A 20,755-nucleotide genomic window follows, 5' to 3' on the forward strand; every position below is an offset into this window, starting at 1 on the left:
GTGCTTTCCACTTCTTTTCCAGACCCTTCCATTCGGTTTTCTGACTGACTTTCAAAGACATTTCTTCCAAACGGTGTTCCATGTAAGACGTTTTGTGCTGTTACTAGTCTCAGCAATGAGGTCTTTCAGAAGTGCCATCAGGTCTCTCTTTGGGTCATATTGGCTACTCTGGGTTCCTCTTCTTCCATCATCGACCCAGAGGCTAGCAAAAAGCCAGGATGCTCTGGTCAAAATAACTCCTGCGTTTCTCACAGTCCATTTGATTTATTCTCCTTGAATGACCTGTTCACCGAAGGACCTTTCTCTTCACATAACTCCTCCCCTCTTATCCTGTCTGCATGGCAATACACCCAAGACCATGGTCCATCGCTGCTCTATAGTCTGCAAGCAGTCATTAGTCAAAGTAGTTAACAAGGGCCACGTGACTAGCTCCACCCAATTGATTGCCCTGCTCTTCCAACTCCGGTTCTCTGCCACCACGAGGAGAACTCAGTGGCTTCATACCACTGTAGCGGGGGTGTCCTCATTATCCAGGCATGGGTCCCAGTTGCTTCTTCTCAGCAATACGTGCAGGGAACTGTTGCACCACCTGGCCCCTGCATCTACCCTATGTGATTATAAAATAATGATCCCCTTGAGAGAGAGGAATAGGCCTAACCTCCCTTGGTCAGTGAAAACCATGTAAACAAATGTTTAGTGCAGGATGCAGACACCATTTATTGTCTATTTGTTATGTCTGCATAGCAAAACCATGAGTAATAATTTATACAGTAGGTGTTCCAACAAAAGTGACATGAGTGAATAAGCCCGTTAAGTAGGGAGCACTACTTCCAAACTTTGGAAAACAGAAGCTTCATTCCACACCTTCATTCAGTAGAAGGGATAGGACGCTGTGAATACAGGATTTTCTGTTTTGCTGCGCTCGTGTACAACGCAAATCTCTCTAATGACATCAGTTGATCCACTCTTTTGCAAACTAGAATACAACCAGGAATTACTACCTTTTCATCTGAATCTGATCCGGATGCTGTACAAGATACTCTTACAGTATTGTTCGTCAACCCCTGTCATACTTTGTTTTGGAAACTTGGTACTCCGAGCAGGCTGTTCTCTTTTTATAATTTTTTTTATCATTAGTAATACAGTAGCTGAGGTTTTTGTTTTTGGTATGGACTGTAAATGTTCCCTTTTACAGTCATTTACATTAAGGATGAGTTACGAAAGAAAAAGGGAGCTACATTTTCTGGGAACAAACCCACCATCATGCTTCCGTTTCCTCAATCAATCAATCAATCATCGCATTTATATAGCGCACTACTTACCCAGAGGGTCTCAAGGCGCTGGGGGAGGGGGATCTGCTACTGCTCGAACAACCAGGTCTTGAGTTGCTTCCTGAAGGCGAGGTGGTCCTGGGTCAGGCGGAGGTGGGTGGGGAGGGAGTTCCATGTCTTGGCGGCGAGGTAGGAGAAGGACCGTCCCCCTCTGGTGGCTCTACGGATGCGGGGGATGGCAGCGAGGGCGTGGCTAGTCGATCGAAGCTGGCGTTTGGGAGCGTAGAAGTTGAGGCGGCTGTTGAGGTATCCTGGGCCTTGGCTGTGTAGGGCTTTGTGTGCGTGGGTGAGGAGACGGAAGGTGATTCTCTTGTTGACCGGAAGCCAATGCAGATCTCTCAGGTGTCCGAAGATGTGGCTGCGACGGGGGATGTCCAGGATGAGTCGTGCTGAGGTGTTCTGGATCCGCTGGAGTCTCTTCTGGAGTTTGGCGGTGGTTCCGGCGTAGAGGGTGTTGCCGTAGTCCAGTCGGCTGGTGACGAGGGCCTGGGTGACCGTCTTCCTGGTCTCGGTGTGGATCCACCGGAAGATCTTACGTAGCATGCGCAGGATGTTGAAGCACGACGAGGAGACGGCGTTGACTTGTCTGGTCATGGAGAGGGAGGAGTCCAGGATGAAGCCCAGGTTGCGTGCGTAGTCTGTTGGTTTGGGTGCGCTGCCTAGGGCGGGGGGCCACCAGGAGTCGTCCCAAGCGGCGGGTGAGGATCCCAGGATGAGGACTTCCGTCTTATCTGAGTTCAGTTTCAGGCGGCTGTTCTTCATCCATTCGGCTACCTCTTTCATCCCTTCGTGAAGGTTGGCTCTGGTGGTGGCGGGGTCGTTGATAAGGGAGAGGATCAGCTGGGTGTCGTCGGCGTAGGAGATGATGTTGAGGTTGTGCTGGCGTGCGATGTCTGCGAGGGGGCTCATGTAGATGTTGAAGAGGGTTGGACTGAGCGAGGAGCCTTGAGGGACCTAGCAGATGACTTTGGTGGCTTCAGATCTGAACGGAGGGAGGCGGACTCTCTGTGTCCTTCCGGTGAGGAAGGAGATGATCCACTCCAGTGCCTTCTCCTGGATTCCGACGTTGCTGAGGCGTTGTACTAGGGTACGATGGCAGATAGTGTCGAAGGCCGCGGAGAGGTCCAGGAGGATGAGGGCCGCTGTTTCTCCGTTGTCGAGCAGCGCTCGGATGTCATCGGTGACTGCGATCAGGGCGGTCTCGGTGCTGTGGTTGGCCCGGAAGCCAGACTGCGAGGGGTCGAGGGATCCGTTTGTCTCGAGGAAGGCGGCCAGCTGCTTGTTGGCTGTCTTCTCGATGACTTTTGCAGGAAACTGGAGCAGCGAGATGGGGCGGTAGTTCTTGAGGTCGGTGGGGTCGGCTGATGGCTTCTTTAGTAGAGCGCTGAGTTCGGCGTGCTTCCAGCTCTCCGGGAAGGTAGCGGTGTCGAAGGAGGTGTTGATGATGTCCGGCAGGTGGGGTGCGATGATAGCGTCGGCCTTGTTGAAGACGTGGTGAGGGCAGGGGTCGGTCGGCGATCCGGAGTGGATGGAGTTCATCGTGAGGACGGTGTCTTCGGTGCTGATCGGAGTCCAGGCGCGGAGGGTGGTGGTGGGGGGCGGTGGTTCGGTCGTGGTGTTCGTCGGTTGAGTGCTGAAGCTGTTGTGTATGTCCGCGATCTTGTTGTGGAAGTAGGAGGCGAGGGTGTTGCAGAGGTCTTGCGAAGGGGTGATGTCGTTGTTTCCGGCGTTGGGGTTGGGGAGCTCTTTCACGATGTTGAAGAGTTCCTTGCTGTTGTGTGCGTTGTTGTCCAGTCGTTCCTTGAATGCTGTTCTCTTGGTGGCGTGGATCAGTTGATGGTGCTTTCGGGTGGCGAGCTTGAGGGTGGTCATGTTGTCTGGTGTTGGGTCTTTTCTCCAGGCTTTCTCGAGGGCTCGGCAGTTCTTCTTGGAGCTCTTGAGTTCGTCGGTGAACCATGGGGCCTTCTTGCTGCCGGGTCAGCTGGGTGGGGTCCTCAGTGGGGCGAGGTCGTCTGCGCAGCTGTTGATCCACTTCGTGAGGTTGTCGGCGGCCTGGCTGGGGTTCGTTGAGCTGGCGGGAGGGTGCTGGCTCAGGGATGTGGCGAGTTGGTCGGCCGTGATCTTGTTCCAGCTTCTTCGTGCAACCTGTTGCTGGTGGTGGTGGATTGTGGTCCTTCTGAAGCTGAAGTGGATGCAGCTGTGGTCCGTCCAGTGGAGTCCGGTGGCGTGGCTGAAGACGATATCCTTGCTGGATGAGAAGACGGTGTCGAGTGTGTGTCCGGTGAGGTGGGTGGGGGTGGTCACCAGCTGCTTGAGTCAGAGGTTGGCGAGGTTGTCAAGCAGGGAGCTAGTGTCGCGGTCGTTGTTGTTCTCCAGGTGGAAGTTGAAGTCCCCGAGGAGGATGTAGTCGGCAGAGGGGAGGGCGTGCGGGCTGATTAAGTCGGCGATGTCTTCGCTGAATTGAGTGCGTGGTCCCAGGGGTCGGTAGATCAGGGTACCTCCTGAGGGTGGTCTTGGGGTTGGTGTGTATCTGGAAGTGCAGGTGTTCGGCGGTTGTCAGGGTGTCATCGGTGTTGGTCGTGATGCGGATGGTGTCTCTGTGGATGATGGCGATGCCTCCTCCCGTCTGTTTGTCTCGGTCTCTTCGGGTGATCTTGTAGCCCTCTGGGATGGCGATGGCGATGTCGGGCGCTGAGGAGTCGTTCATCCAGGTTTCCGTGAGGAAGGCAATATCAGGAGCTGTGGTGTCGAGGAGGTTCCAGAGTTGAACGGCGTGTCTGTGGACGGAGCGGGTGTTGAGCAGGATGCACTTGAGGTGGTTGCTGCTGGTGTTCGGCTTGGCGGGTGCTGGTGTAGTGCAGGTCCGGATGCAGGTGAACTTGCAGGCGTGGCAGCTGAAGGGTCCGTGGGTGCATCTCGGGGTTGCTCGGTAGCATCCCGGGATTCGGCCGGTGTTGAGTGCGTTGAGGGTGGCGGCGTCGTACGTCCGGCTGGTGGGCTGGGGTCTGCGGGGGCCAGGGGTCCTGGCGCTGGGCGCGGTCCAGGCGCGGACGGGCGCAGACAGGCTTCTTACCTTTGGAGCACCTTCGGCGCTCAGTCGGTGCTCCCGCTGCGCGTCGCTCCGGGGGCGTCATAAATGAGGAGCCTGGAGGGCGGGTCAGCTGGGTGGCGGGATCGGGGCCAATGGGCAGTGGGGGGGGGGGGGGTGGTGACGGCAATGGGCAGTGGCGGGAAAGGGCCGAGGGCGGCTCAGCGAGGGGGGGGCACACTAACGGCGGAGCTGGGGGGAGAAGGACAGAGCAGCGACGGCAGGCGGACGGCGGGCTGCGGGCAGAGGAAGGCAGCCGCAGGGTGCAGGTGCTGGCAGGCAGGCAGCGGGCAGTAGCAGTGGTGTGGGGGCGACCTCACCTGAACTGGGCTCAGCGGTCGCTCCCTAGCCCTGCGAGGGTCCCCCTTAAATGAGGAGCCTGGAGGGCGGGTCAGCTGGGTGGCGGGATCGGGGCCAATGGGCAGTGGGGGGGGCGGTGACGGCAATGGGCAGTGGCGGGAAAGGGCCGAGGGCGGCTCAGCGGTGGCTGGGTCGTCCGGCGGCTGGGGGAGGGGGAGGCACACTAACGGCGGAGCTGGGGGGAGAAGGACAGAGCAGCGACGGCAGGCGGACTGCGGGCAGAGGAAGGCAGCCGCAGGGTGCAGGTGCTGGCAGGCGGGCAGTAGCAGTGGTGTGGGGGCGACCTCACCTGAACCAGACTCAGCGGTCGCTCCCTAGCCCTGCGAGGGTCCCCCTTAAATGAGGAGCCTGGAGGGCGGGTCAGCTGGGTGGCGGGATCGGGGCCAATGGGCAGTGGGGGGGGGCGGTGACGGCAATGGGCAGTGGCGGGAAAGTGCCGAGGGCGGCTCAGCGGTGGCTGGGTCGTCCTGCGGCTGGGGGAGGGGGGGGCACACTAACGGCGGAGCTGGGGGGAGAAGGACAGAGCAGCGACGGCAGGCGGACGGCGGGCTGCGGGCAGAGGAAGGCAGCCGCAGGGTGCAGGTGCTGGCAGGCAGGCAGCGGGCAGTAGCAGTGGTGTGGGGGCGACCTCACCTGAACCAGGCTCAGCGGTCGCTCTACTGAAAACCTCCTGTACAGTTGTATATTTGCTACTGGTAGTATCAAAATCAAGATCAATGAAACTGGCTACCCACTATACTAAGCAACAAAAGCAGTGTCTGACATAAGAGAGCTATGGTTACCACCTCTGAAACAAATGCTATACACATGTTCTCTTGGAACACATGCTGGAGCCAGGTGATTACTTGATGAAGACCTTCCACTTAAGGAGTGGTAAGATTGTGATATAGTAGCCCTGCAGGAAACTTGGTCGCAGGTAGAGATTCCAATAGTGGGTTACACCCACTATACAGTAGCTGCAGAAAAATGCAAGCAATATGGTCGAGCAATAAGCGGATCGATAGTATGTGTCCACAGCTATAAAAATAACAACGGAACAGCTGAAATCTCCGGATCCTAGTATACAACTTCTAAAATTCTCAGATCAACACCCAAGTACAGGTAAAACACGCTATTAATGAATTACTACACACAACCGAATGCTCAAATGAAAAAAGGAGAAAAATTACCTGACTAAAACGATATCAAGGCTACGCTGTAGTGAGCCTACTTGGAATCTAAAAGTGACAGGAGATTTTAATTCCAATCTAATATTTACACTGGATGAAGATGAAATCGTAACAGAGGATAACTCGTTTTGGTGTGTTCCACAGCAACATCACGCTGGGACTTGTCGTGTGGACCGTGTTGGTCAGCCACTAGCAACATATCTTGAGTTTCAAGGTATGCGTGTGCTGAACGGACAAAGATCGCCCTCTGGAAAAAATATATCACGGGCCAAGGGCGCAATCGACGTTCGATTTTACACTTATAACACTTCCTTTGATTCCAACTTTAGCTTGTTTCTTCATAGAGTACACCACCTTAAGTGATCACTCAATGCAGCATGTCATCTTTAATCTAACACCCCAAGATATCATTTTACTAATTCACCACAGGGCGAAATTACTTCAATTAATCTAAAACGGCTGATAAAGACAAACGCAGCCAAAACAGATTTGGAGTATTGGAGCTCGGTGTTAGTGAAACTTTACACTGATTTGAAATTAATAATCTGGTTCCAGAAAGTTGGCCGGGATCAATCATTACCCCTATTTACAAATGAGGTCACTGATCCAATCCTAAAAATTAAAGGCTAATTGCCTTACAGGACGTTGAAGCCAAGCATTTTGCCTCAAGGATCTGGTAGACTGGTCAAGAGAATGTAATTTAATACCAAAAAATCAAACAGGATTTAGAAAGGGCATCAGAACTATCTCGAATATCCTTCTATTTCACGGATTGCTGAAAAATGCAAAACCAGGAAACAGGACCTACATCTGTGTTTTATAGATTTAAAAGCTTCTTTTGACAGCGTAGACCGGAAACTTATGTGGATTAAATTAAAATCCTGGAATATACCGGAGAGAATATTGAGGGGCCTACTGCTGTTTTACACAGATACCTGGGTTTGTGTGAAGCTTGGGAATGGAGCTAGAATATCCAGAAAGGCCTATACCACCATGGGCCTACAACAGGGGTGCGTGCTGGTTCCCCACCTATTTAATTTATTCTTCTCATACCTATCGGAAAAGCTTGATAGAATTAATTCACATTCACTGAAGTTGGGCAAACTACAATTGTCGCAACTTGCCTACGCAGATGATATAGTTCTTCTGAGCTTAAGTAAGGTGGGCTTGACAAGACTATTAAACAAACTCTCTGAATTTTTGTCAGTAAATACATTTGAACTACATTTTTCAATACCTAAATCAGTGCTCATTACAAACCGAATAGCCTCTCATCATAAAAGGCACCTTATTAGAGAATGTATCATGCTACAAGTATTTGGGATTTTATGTAGCCAAGTTATCATTTCAAGACCAGAAATTCTACATGAGGCAGCGGGCGGGGGCCCTAACATTTGCCCTTAAAGCACCTTCTAAGAAACTGGAGGGACCTTCATTAAGGCAGTTATTGATGACTATTTCTGCTAAAGCACTGCCAACGCTATCTCAAGCCAGTGCTGCTATGCATGGGAAGGATTCTGAAACTCTAAACAGACTAAAAACGAGTATTCATAAAAAGGTTCTATAGCTCCCTAAGAATGTGCTTAGAGTTTGGGCTATTGAACGAAACATTGGGCAGACTCTACACATACATAAGTGTGGTATCAGATAAAACAAAATGTAGAAGAAAATAGTCTCAACAAATCCTTATGGCAGGAATTGGAACAGGATAAAACCTCGCCAGCCTATAAATTTGTGGAACGTGCTAGAGGTTACCTGTACTACTGATCTCTGGAAAAAACATATGCCCTACCCAACCTTCTGGTTAACACTAAACAACGCCGCAAAGTTCCATTCGCTGCTGGTTGACAAAGGCGTATTTTCCAAAAGAACGCCTTCTGAAACAAGCCGCCTATTTGGATTCCACTTTTCCTATTCACGTAAAAAGCCAATTAATTGCAGTGTGGTTTGGAAAGTTTCCCACTCTTGCAGACGCCCTGCAATGGATGCATATGGAGAACCAAAAATGCCTGCTTTGTGGAAATAAAAAGGAAGATTTTGGTTCATCTTGTATGCCACTGTAAGATACTGCAACCAGCGCAAATTACATTTCTTCGGAGAGTGTTCGTGGACAGAGGCATAAAATCGTGTAGAACCGTGATTAAAAGAGGACTTGACTCTACCGATTCCAAATGAACTGCAAATTGTTAACGTTTTTACGCATTCATGAACAAGAGCTGAAAGCTAAAGCAGCTCCATGAGAGAAGCTGAAGAATATTTTAACAACTATGTATATCTTATGACGTTTTTAGACTAATGTAACTTTTAGGTAATTTTTTGAAATAGTATCTGTAATATTGTTATGGTTTTAATTAACTGAAAAATACAATTATCATAATTACTACTGGTAGTACCCCAAGTCAATCAGCTGCAGATGAGTGTAGACTAGTTTAAGTTGACGAGCAGCACCCCTGACTTTTTAATGCCTCTCAAAGACTGTATAGGTACAAAGAGTACCACACACATTTGGCACCTACAATGGCACATTAAGTGGAGAGTTGATAGTGATCACATTGTGGATTCAGATACTGCTTTCCTTGCTTTTCTGAGAATGAGTGATGAATGTAGGTCCCCTTGTTGCTTTATTTGGCGGAGTGATGTATGTCCTTGAAATTAAGATGTGGCATTTAGGGCCTCAATTAGAAGGATCTTGAAAATCATGATTTGGTAATGCTACCACTTTAGGTTTTGATTGAACACATTTCACCTGTGAACACCTGGCAAAATAGGTGTGTTGAAAAGTGGGAAACAAATGGAGAAATGAATGGGGAAACATTAATTTCTGCTCTAATCCCTCAGTCCTTAGGGTTTTACCTATAATGGTAAAACCCTTCTTGCACTTCCTGGCTCCAGGATTCTGGGCGTGGTATTGCAGTATGAAAGGAACTAGAGTACCTATGAGAAAGTGAGTCTCTGTTACAGTTCATTTTTTAATTTTTATTTTAAATTCTAGTTTGGCGAACATGTTGAGGGTACTTAAGCAGATGCACACACCACCGCATGGGTTAGCACATGCCATTTTCTTCGTCAGGAGTACCTGATTGCATCTAAAAATGATATAGTAAAACACGTGTATGCTGCGCGATGTATAAACTATAAGAAATTGTTGACTTGCATGTTCATGTTAAGATTTGTATTTCCCTTTCTCTTCTAGATCAGCGATGATTACAAGGTTATGTGTCTCTTGCCAACTCTTCGGCGCCTTAATGGCAAAGATATAACCTCCTCAGCCAATCACGTGCGGTTTGTCAACGCCAGAGAGCTCACCAACCGTGTAAGCTTACATTTTTTGAGTACTTGATTTTTTCCATCCACGTTGATGTTTGTTTCCCAAATACCCATTTGATGTGAAAAAATAGCAATTGCACATTCCATCCACAGAATTACAGATTGTAAGCCAATCACTCCGATTCCTGAACTCCATTCGAACCAGGCACACACATTCACCACTTGTGTGGACATCATAGACCATCTACTGAAATGTCTTATGTGTCCATTGATATTATTAGACAATTCTTTTTTTTATTTTTTAGTATACAACATCTGGGTCGATCTTTACTTAGGCCTCTTGTGATGTCTGGATTTCATTAAATAATACATACACTACTCCTGGTTTAGACTCGCTGTACCTACGAAGTGTGTCATTTTCCTACTTCCCTCAGACTTCACCATGACCCTGTCAAGGAGGATGTACGAAATCCACCATGCAGCTATGCTTCAATCACTTGGTAGAATAAATGGTGCATAAAACCCTTCCTATACTTCTTGTCTGCAAAAATTGGCGCATACACAATATTCTACCAAAAGATGGTGTATTTTGTATTGATCGACACTTATATAGTCTATATAATATCGACTACCAACATATTGTCAAAGGAAGTAGATACAGAGTTGAAATAGTAAATATATACTTGCCACTGTATGCTTACCTTGACGATATGCTGGAAGTCGGTAATGTGAAGTCCATAATTTGGCATACAACTCATGCATACCAGCAGCATCAAGTTGGCCGCGACATGACAAAACTGCGTGATACAGTGCCAATCTAGTATCAGTTGTGAGCGTTCAAAATGCCTGATAATATAACTTGCGATTACCCATTTTTAGAGATATTTTATTAAATTTATTTTTAAATACTTTAATTACAAAGACAATGATGCTCTTTTCTTAATTATGATATTGTTCAATAGCTGCTAAATGCTTATGAATCCTACATACATTTTCATTGTGCTAATGGTTAAAGTATAATATTTGGATAGCTTAATGTTTTTTCTTTGTAAGGAATCATTTGCACCGATACTAATTCTTAGCTTCCTCCAGGACATTTACTGGAATGTCCGGCTTCTGTTTCTAGGTTCTTTCCTAAATGTTAAGTCTTTTCAAAATGCGCCCTCCTTGAGATGTTGTAAGTGTTTTTGAGGTTTTTCTCAAAGTTAAAGAACGCTGCACTACTCTGTTTAAGTGAACGCCTGATAGGTTGATCAGTTGCCTCACACAGGTGTGTCGGTCTAGAAATAGTTAAGTGCCAGTCCTTTACAAATACTCTTCAACAAAACATTACTGAACAATAAACCATATTTATTTCCTAAATGCACAGGAAGTGATTTCTGATCCCAAAGAGTGAGAACAATCCTTTTTGTAAGGAAAATTTGCCAAATGTATATACGGAGTAAGAAAGCAAAAAACTAATTTTTTTAAATCTTTGGTAGACTGCCAGTACTTGCAGTGATATATTATTGTTCTTCTGTAAAATAGCTGCACTGTACAGTCCACAATGCATAAGTGTTTAAAGCAACAAAGATTTCCTTTTAAACAGGTGTCTGCTCACTGGGACCAAAACTACAGCAATCAACTACCCCAGAGTTTCTCAGCAACACATATTAATTCAGTCAGAAAAGACTTTGTAAAGTCAGCGATGGTGCAGATCAAATACGGACCAAACTCCCTCCGTGATTTCACAAAGTGGAGGGTAAGTCCCATGATTAAATAAAACTGATCATCTGTATATAAAATAAAGATATTGACAATTCTGAACGTTATTCAGTAGTATGGAATATTTATCGAGAATGGTGAGTACAATAGAACTCCGTGGTGTGCAAAAAAGTCTGCCTTGAAGGGGCCCATCCTCCTGAATCCCTTTAAATATCTGAGTTCAACATCCAGTCAATGTAAGTACTCCGCCCTGATCTCGATCCTGTATTCTATGCAAAAACAGAACTCTTTCGCCAAATAACAGCTGGATTAAAATGAAAAACAATAGTAGTTTCCCTACTTACCTTGTAATGTAATTTGTACTTGTGCTGTTCCTCTGCCTGATCTAAATCTGTTCACTCTTCTCCATTGCCAGAAAAAAACCTGTTGTTGACTGAAGTGTGGTAAACCACTTGTTGTTGTAGTTGGTAGTGGGGCCTTCCTAATTTGCCGAACTGGTAATTTTAAATGTGTGCTGTTTTCTTTAGTTCTTGGAGTGGTTTGTGTGAGCTAAAGACCCGAAGCTAATTCTAAATGAGAGAGTTAAACTTTTGAATTTGCTTCCTTGGAGGTTAAGTCCAATGTTTGAGTTTGCAGAACTAGTTATCTAGTTATTTGGACTTGGTAATAAAGTCTTGAACTTTTAGTTCCTGCTATGGCTGTGTCAATTTGGGATGTTTTTAATTGTTTTCAGCAAATTTTATTAAATTCTACCTAAAATGAAATTTTTAATGGAACTCTTTTATTTATATATATATATATATATATATATATATATATATATATATATATATATATATATATATATATATATATATATATATATATATATATATATAGACAAACCCCTCCATTATCGAAAGAGAGGCCACACGGGGAAATTTCTCTTGGAAGCCTTTTATTGAAGCAGATGTCTGGCACGATGCATTTCGGCGGGTTAGCCTTCTTCGGGTGCCTCTGTAATACCAGGATGCTGCCCCACCTGTGTTTTTAAATAGTCCTGCATCCCTCTGATTGGTGGAAGTGCACAATGCTCCTGGTCATGTGCTCGCCCCTCAGTGTAATGCAATACACACTACATCTCCCAGAGTTCATCTTGCCTGGGTCGAGGTTGCGCGGAGCCGAATCAAAACATCATTCCTCACTTCTCTACTGGTGCACTGCAGGGGAAACACGGGTGACAGATTGAAAGTCTTCCTGGTTACCGTTTGAAATCACAAAGTGCTTCCTTAAGTCCCCTTACACTCGAGCCTCTTGAAAATAGTGTCCACTGGGCTGCGGGTTTACATTGCAGTGAAGAAAACCCCTCGTGAAGTCACAAGCTGCACTTGGCAGCAGCCCTCGCATCTCCTACTTGTTGAGGCGGGCTGGAGAAATTCCGATATCTTGGATGAAGAAAAGAGCGTTCCAAACGCAGGAGCCAGCAGTTCTCCAGCCAACTTGCAGAGTGGGGCCTCTTGACTATATATATATATATATATATATATATATATATATATATATATAATATATAGTGCAATGCCAGTATAAATAAATGTGGTGTAGTAACATGTTATTCCGTATAAGTGCAGTAATAAGCATAGTCAGCCTTTTTTTATTATTATTATGCAAAGTTCAAATTCTGTGTTAGTACCATACCTGATGTGGGCCCAATGCGTGTCAACATTTTTGTCACCAGTACAAATTTTTACCTATCAATCTACCTACTAATATGTCAGTTTGCTAAATTTAGATTTTTAATAGGTTGTAATCCGATCTACCATTGATTTTAATCACGTAGATCTCAGATTGCAACTCTATCTAATTGGACCTCACAGGGTGGTGGCCTTCTAGGGTCAGCAGACAATCTATCTGTGATCTCCTTTAACTCCAGCTGGATTTTAATTTTTTATAATGCAGCCTATTTTCCTGAAAGGAAACCGTGTTATGCTATGTTTAAAAATTAACACTTTCTTTCTTTGAAAAGTTTATTTTAAGGTTGGCAGTGCTCCTCCTCCCATAACTTCCACCACTGCCTACTCGCCAACAAACGTTGTTTTTCTTTTCTTCAAGATTCAAATAGAGGAAGGGTCCCAAGGTGACTTCTTCCCTTTTGTGAATGGCTTACCATCTCAACTTGAACATCTGCACTTTTTCAATGTTTCGTGACTGGATTTCACTTGCAAAACATTGATACGTTCTGATGCTGTATTTGGAAGGGCCACCCGCAATAGCCCCATTCCAAGTAGGGAATCCGTATGTGGTTGCAATCGCTTTGTAGGAGTCGGTGAAAGCTTATCGACTTCTATAATGTGATTGGTACACATCCGAGTGTTTGCAACTGTTAATATGGCTGAGATACCCGCCACCCCCTCTCAACACAATCCCCAAATGAGGGAAACCGGAAACAGTTCTTGAAGTTTTTGGAAGTGGGAGGGAGTGACCCTCCCGGCCGTATTTATTAAAACAAAATTAAAAACAATTAAACATTAATGTACAATTTCATACCACACTGCGATGTTTGGCTAACCTTAACAGATTCTCTAATACAGAGGTTCTCCTAGCCGATCTAACATCCTACAAAACATTTACTTGAAACATTGAAATTGTACATCCTAACGTTTAAGGGCCAACGGCAAGGTCGTAACCGGTGTCAAGATCCCTAACCAGACATACCCCCCCCACTTGGGAGGGGGCGACAGCACTGAGGCGTACTCACGTGCAACTACTACAATTTCCCTTGTCTTGACGGGGGCACTTATCAACTCGACGCCAGTTAAAGGTCGTTCGAAGACTCGTGTGAGGTATCTAGAAGGTATCGTAGACCTCCCCCCAACCCCACACAACTTACCGCATCTGCCGTCGCAGATGTCACTGGCCCCGGGAAATTCCCCAGGAGGGGGCTGTAACCCCTCCTACACAGGAAGGGGCCTTGACCGCCTTTCCTCTTCTTCCGGCGACCCATCCTTAGAAGGGACCGCCTCCCCGTTGAGGGGCCAAAGGCCACCTCCCCCGAGCGCTCCCATCCGTGTTGGGTGACGCCCACTCATAGGGATCTTCCAATTAGTGCTCACCGATCATGACCTTACCGCCTACCGCCTGACCGAAATAAATACGACAAGTGTTAACTAAACGAAACTACATTGGCCACTATGACCGAAAAACCTGTGTCTAAATGGACCTTAAATCCGACATTCTTTAATCACCAACTTGTAACATTATACCAATCTTTATTACACATTAAATATCAAGATAACACCAAAACAACCTGAAAACGAAATAGAATAACTGATCAATTTTATTAAAACAATTAGCTGTCCTCAGGGGCTGGTGGGTGGGTCAAAATTGGCTCTTCGTTCCGTCTCGAGCTCACGTGCAGCGGGGAGGTGCAGCTTCAGAGCACAGGAACAAGAGGATGTCTTCTGGTCTTGCGTCTCTTTTTATCCATCTTCAGGGCGGGCGTAAACCCGCCCCTGCCTGCCCCGAGGGCGTGGCCGGCGGCGTCCGTGTCTAGGCCAGCCCACTCAAGGGCGGGAAAAAGCGCGCCCCGGCTACGCCGCTTCGGGCATACCAGCCGAGACGCGCCTCCCGCCCAAAAATGTCTTCCCGGGGGGATCGAGGCACTCTGCCATACGTTCGGGGGGACCGAGTGGTCGCCCCTTTCCATATGGCTGAGATACCCGCCACCCCCTCTCAACACAATCCCCAAATGAGGGAAACCGGAAACAGTTCTTGAAGTTTTTGGAAGTGGGAGGGAGTGACCCTCCCGGCCGTATTTATTAAAACAAAATTAAAAACAATTAAACATTAATGTACAATTTCATACCACACTGCGATGTTTGGCTAACCTTAACAGATTCTCTAATACAGAGGTTCTCCTAGCCGATCTAACATCCTACAAAACATTTACTTGAAACATTGAAATTGTACATCCTAACGTTTAAGGGCCAACGGCAAGGTCGTAACCGGTGTCAAGATCCCTAACCAGACATACCCCCCCCACTTGGGAGGGGGCGACAGCACTGAGGCGTACTCACGTGCAACTACTACAATTTCCCTTGTCTTGACGGGGGCACTTATCAACTCGACGCCAGTTAAAGGTCGTTCGAAGACTCGTGTGAGGTATCTAGAAGGTATAGTAGACCTCCCCCCAACCCCACACAACTTACCGCATCTGCCGTCGCAGATGTCACTGGCCCCGGGAAATTCCCCAGGAGGGGGCTGTAACCCCTCCTACACAGGAAGGGGCCTTGACCGCCTTTCCTCTTCTTCCGGCGACCCATCCTTAGAAGGGACCGCCTCCCCGTTGAGGGGCCAAAGGCCACCTCCCCCGAGCGCTCCCATCCGTGTTGGGTGACGCCCACTCATAGGGATCTTCCAATTAGTGCTCACCGATCATGACCTTACCGCCACAGGCCGGATAGTTGACCGGCTATCCGGACCCCCCACAAAACTCCTGCCTAAAGGTCATGTTTCAAAGATGTCAACCATGCTAAGAGATCTCCTAAGAACAACTCATTCCCCACCCAAGACAAATGCACACCATCCCCCGAATACATCCTGTCATCATTAATACAGCTATGAGAAATAGAATGCAATGTCCTGGAACGGAACAACCTACTCACTTTATTGTTAAGCTTTCTAACAGAGTGATTCAAAGCAGGTATAGAGATAGCCCCCCGCCACACTTTTCGTGGAATCAAATGGGACCATGCAATCGTGCACCCCGGAACTCTCCTCGCCAACCAACTTACAGTGGAAAGCATTGCCTCCAGGAGTAGTCGTCTACCGATGGTGACCAAATCATTGCCCCCAACATGCACTATCACTATAGACGGCGGTGACCTTGTCCGCCCTAACAAACCCTCAAAAAATGTTTGAAACTGGTCAATACAGAGACCGCCCCTTCCGTAGAAGGACATCCTGTACCCGTATTCCCCAGCTACGTGAATCATGTCACCTGCTTTGAATACGTCCGCGGCACGCCTCACGTATGAGTGGCCCACGACCCACACCTCCTTTTTCACAGCCGGTGATGTCTGACCGCTGACCCGGTGTAAGGTCGACTGCATAGTCCGCCCCGCCTCGTAGGCTTGCGTAACTGAAACCAAACAAAAACACGAAGCGTGAGTACAGAGTACATAATTACAGCTTCACAACATGTGCAACCGCACATATCTTTTATAACAATTGGAGGACCAACGCCCCATTCGCTTCACTTGCTCAACATTAAGACCCCTGGCTGTAGCTTCCGTAGCAGCCCCTATCCGAAAGGAATGGGTCCCAAATTCGCCCGGGTTGAAGCCCGCAGCGGCAACTGACATCGCAAGCACCCGCTGAAACTGAAATTTCGTCAGTGGGGTGGCGTCCGCGTGTCTTAACAAAGTCCCCCCCCATGATGCCACCCTTCGTGCTAGGTACTCCTCTAAACACTTTACCGGACATATGGAGGACCCAGGAATCCTGCGTATGATGACGCAGTCACCCATCCCATCTTGATCAGTCTTAGACCTTACAAAGGAAACAGTCATTGTTTCTCCCCTGATCTGGACGTGTTCCTGGCACAAACCCCCCGCCACATCCAGTTTGTTCCTTGCAACTAGTTCGCTTACCCGCATTGCTCCGTGAAATGCTAGCGTAAACGCGGCTCGGAACAGCACTGCCTCAAACTGAGATGAACATGTGGCCGGAAGTGTAGCCAACAACTGGGACAATCTATCCAAACCTATCGGGCGCCTTTCATCTACTCTGCGACCCTCCAGGCGTTGCCACCCACGCAGCGCTTTCTGTACAACGAAAGACGCTGTTGGGTCCTGGATAGCGTGTGCTCTGGCAACAAAGGAAATGGCAGCACGATGCCTCTGGGCCGTAGCCACCGATTTCCCAGCCCTACGTAAAGACATCAGGAAATTCACCACCCATTCCTCATGACCCCAAAGCCGCTCTCTATCACTCCCCAAAAAGGCTAAATAGGCCCGAAACGCCCCTTCATATGCCTTCCTCGTCCTTGGTGCTAGACTCTCTCCCACGAGGTGACGAAGTTCGGGGCACCGAGAGACCAGAGAGCTTCGGTAAAGGGTGCCGGCTCCGGGTCCGCTGAGGGAAGGAAACCCGAAAAAGCCTGCATTTGAAAACGAGACAGTGCGTCAGCTGCCTGATTCATCACCCCTGGCACGTGTTTTGCTCTGAATAGCACGTTCAATTGCATACACAGTAAAACAATTTCTTTAAGCAGTCTTAAGATCAGTTTACAACGTGCTGCCTGACTATTGATGCACTCGACCACAGTCATATTGTCCGACCAAAATATGACCGAGTGATTTTTGAACCCATCGGGCCATGTTCTCAAGGCCACCAAGATGGGAAACAGTTCGAGGAAAGCAATATTACTCGTCAGACCCTTCTCATGCCACCAAGTCGGCCATCTTTGTGCCGACCATTTTGTGCCGAAGATGGCGCCAAAACCTATGCTTCCCGCCGAATCGTTCCATAGCCCCAGCTCCTCAGAAGACACGGCTGGTTTATTCCAGACGATTCTACCATTGAAATCCGCCAAGAATGCTAACCAAATACGCATGTCCTGGCGGATCTCGGCCGATAGTCTCGTGCGATGATGGCCTTTTTTAAGGCCGACCATCGCTTGGGCAATTGAACGGGAAAAGGGGCGGGCCATTGGTATTACCCTCAGGGCAAAATTCAACTGTCCCACCACCTGCTGTAATTGTTGCAGCGTAACTTTTGATGCATTTATACACAGTTGCAGCGCAGCCCTGAACTTCAACACTTTCTCGGCTGGCAAACGGAAACACCCCTCAATGGAGTCCAACTCGATCCCCAGAAACTCGAGGCAAGTCGTGGGACCCACTGTTTTACCCGGCGCCAATGGCACGCCTAACTGTTTCATCAACACACAAAATTCGGCCAAGGCCCGGCCACATTCAAGACCCCCGGCTGCCCCAAGAAATAAGAAATCATCAAGGTAGTGCATTACATCTTGGAAACCCGTTCTCTTTGTGAAGACCCATTGTAAAAAACAACTGAATTTCTCGAAATAAGCACAGGATATAGAACACCCCATCGGCATACACCTATCCATGTAATAACAACTCTGAAACATGAAACCTAGGAGACGCTGGTCGTCTGGGTGTACCGGGAGCAATCGGAAAGCTGACTCGATATCTGACTTCGCCATCAGCGCCCCGGGCCCCAGGCGATTCAAAATGGCTACGGCCTCATCGAAGGATGCGTACCGCACCGAACACACTTCTGGATCGATTGCCTCATTTACGGAAAGACCTCGTGGAACTGATAAGTTATGAATTAGTCGGAACTCTCCAGGGTCTTTCTTGGGGACTACCCCTAAGGGAGAACAAACAAAATTCTGAACTGGGGGTACACTAAACGGGCCAGCGACCCGACCTCGAGTCACCTCTTTTCGGATCTTATCCTGTACTACGGCTGTATGCTGCAGGACGGAAAGTTGGTTTTTACACTTATCCACACCCTGAAAGTCCCCTACCGGGATGCGGAAACCATACGAAAAACCGTTTCGCAGCACCCCAGCAGAAGTACGATCCGGGTAATCACTGAGCCAAGGGATCATTGCCAGGGTATCAATGGGAGTGGGTAAAGGCGCCCCTCGGACTATATTAGACCTGTTTGGCGCCTCCTCTCCCCCCGTTATCACCCGTTCTGGCTCTGCACGAGGCCTCAGGATGGGACGACCCACAACCACTACATTCATGTTTGAATTTACACGATCCCTGCGGTCTCGTACATTTTCCTCTGTTGTAATTAAAACAGAAACCCTTTCTTCCGGTATTGCCGGTAGGTTTCGAGTGATCGTCGGCCCCCGAACCTGATCGAAAGGGCGTCCCCGCATATTGTCGGGAGTATTCACCCACATTACTTCCCACCAACGGCATTTTTAACATCCCTGACTCCTTCATTTTATCCCAGGTCAAGGCATCATAACAATCCCAGGTTAAACTTTTATTATGCTCCTTTTCCTTTCTGAACATATTGTCGTAACAAAACCAATGATTCCCCTGTTGCGATGTCGAGTACCCCATGATTCGTGATTGGTAGATTGGGAACTCGGAAAGCAACTCAGGCCTACGTTCCCCAAGGATTGATGTAAAGATTCCCCAGGCATTGCCCCAATTGGCGATATTCTCATTCACTTTAAAGGCGGCCATTTTTGCGCGCCAAACACTCGGATGCATTAGGTCCTTCTGACTCTTTACATGCTCCACCTCATAATGATCTACAAGTAACGAAAAAATGTTCACATACTCCCCCGCCCAAATCTTTTCCTTAATTGCCAAAGGAACATGTTGCCCCAACTTTTCCCTCCGAGAGGGTGTTGACTCATCCCTCGCGATCGGCAATGGCCGCTTACCTGCACCTGACGCTGCCTCTGTGGTCGCAACCATCCCTGGTGCCTTGTCCCCCACTGCAGCCGGCACGGGCACCTTGGCTGCTTCCCGTTTCTCACGCAATTGCTTAATCAGCTCCTGCGCTTCGACAGCCGTGGCGCCCTCGTTACCTTTCCCCAACCACGCTGCCAATTGTGCTGCCAACTCGGGCGGCATATCATCCTCGGACACGGGGGTGATCGGATTCCCCTCCTCTGGCACGGGAGTTGGAGCCTCGAGCGGAGCACTGGGACCGGGGATCTCCTCTCCCGCCGCCCCCCTCCTGGGCCTCTTGCTTTCCCCTCCCGGGGCTGCTCCCGCCAACGGACGTTTTGGGCCCCTTTCCTCATTCTTGTCCACCCGCTTCCTTAGCTCGGACATCTCCTTCATGAGAACACGCAGCATCTGGTCGGTATTCATGCGCTTTTCAACCTTCTTCGGCATTCTCCAACAAAGGAACTGAAAAACAAACAAGAACGATTAAAACGCTCAAAATTGGCTCTTCGTTCCGTCTCGAGCTCACGTGCAGCGGGGAGGTGCAGCTTCAGAGCACAGGAACAAGAGGATGTCTTCTGGTCTTGCGTCTCTTTTTATCCATCTTCAGGGCGGGCGTAAACCCGCCCCTGCCTGCCCCGAGGGCGTGGCCGGCGGCGTCCGTGTCTAGGCCAGCCCACTCAAGGGCGGGAAAAAGCGCGCCCCGGCTACGCCGCTTCGGGCATACCAGCCGAGACGCGCCTCCCGCCCAAAAATGTCTTCCCGGGGGGATCGAGGCACTCTGCCATACGTTCGGGGGGACCGAGTGGTCGCCCCTTTCCAATAGGCTTATTCATCTAGCCCTTAGACTTGTATCTTCTGTACCATAATAGTCTTGATTTTCACTGCTTCGCAACATGAACCTGTGCAAGACTTTATACCATGGATCTCCTTGGGTACCTGTGTGTTTGTTTTTTTTCTTTCCTTTTTATAACTAATAAAGATGAAAGAACATCAAGGCGTAAACAGTTGTGCAGATAATAGTAATTTGCCGATTATTACCATTGTTGAGGGAGGGGTGGTGCAGCATCACCCTCTTGTCCATTTGCATGTCATGAGTCCTGGCCATCCTCCGCTCTGAACAATGGCAATAAACCACATTGTGTACACTGCATATCTGCGTGTATGTATAAATATATACATATATCGCACAGTCTGTTTCAACGCTATAGTTATGGTAAAAATCTTTTTGCATTGAGTAGCCATTTTTTCGTTTGCTTATTACTTTTATTCTATTTGAAAAATATGCATCAAGTGTGCTATTGAAATGGCGGAAGAGGCTGTGGTTTAGCATGTCCAGTTTCTTACTCGTCCACCCAGGAGGATTAAATGACAGGACATCAAATATGTTGTGTTTTTCAGCAGTAA

General features: G+C 48.2%; 1 protein-coding gene across 1 annotated transcript in view; it reads left to right on the plus strand.

Annotated features, from left to right (window-relative positions):
• The window catches only part of LRWD1 (leucine rich repeats and WD repeat domain containing 1), a 245,713-nt gene that overhangs the window by 79,241 nt on the left and 145,717 nt on the right, over positions 1 to 20,755 (plus strand). The window contains exons 4-5 of the mRNA XM_086954793.1: positions 9,142 to 9,261; positions 10,804 to 10,956. Coding sequence (XP_086810919.1) covers positions 9,142 to 9,261; positions 10,804 to 10,956 — 273 coding nt within the window. The remainder of the gene's footprint in view (positions 1 to 9,141; positions 9,262 to 10,803; positions 10,957 to 20,755) is intronic.

Source organism: Lissotriton vulgaris, chromosome 2_1 (assembly GCF_964263255.1).
Source record: "Lissotriton vulgaris chromosome 2_1, aLisVul1.2, whole genome shotgun sequence".
NCBI lineage: Eukaryota > Metazoa > Chordata > Amphibia > Caudata > Salamandridae > Lissotriton > Lissotriton vulgaris.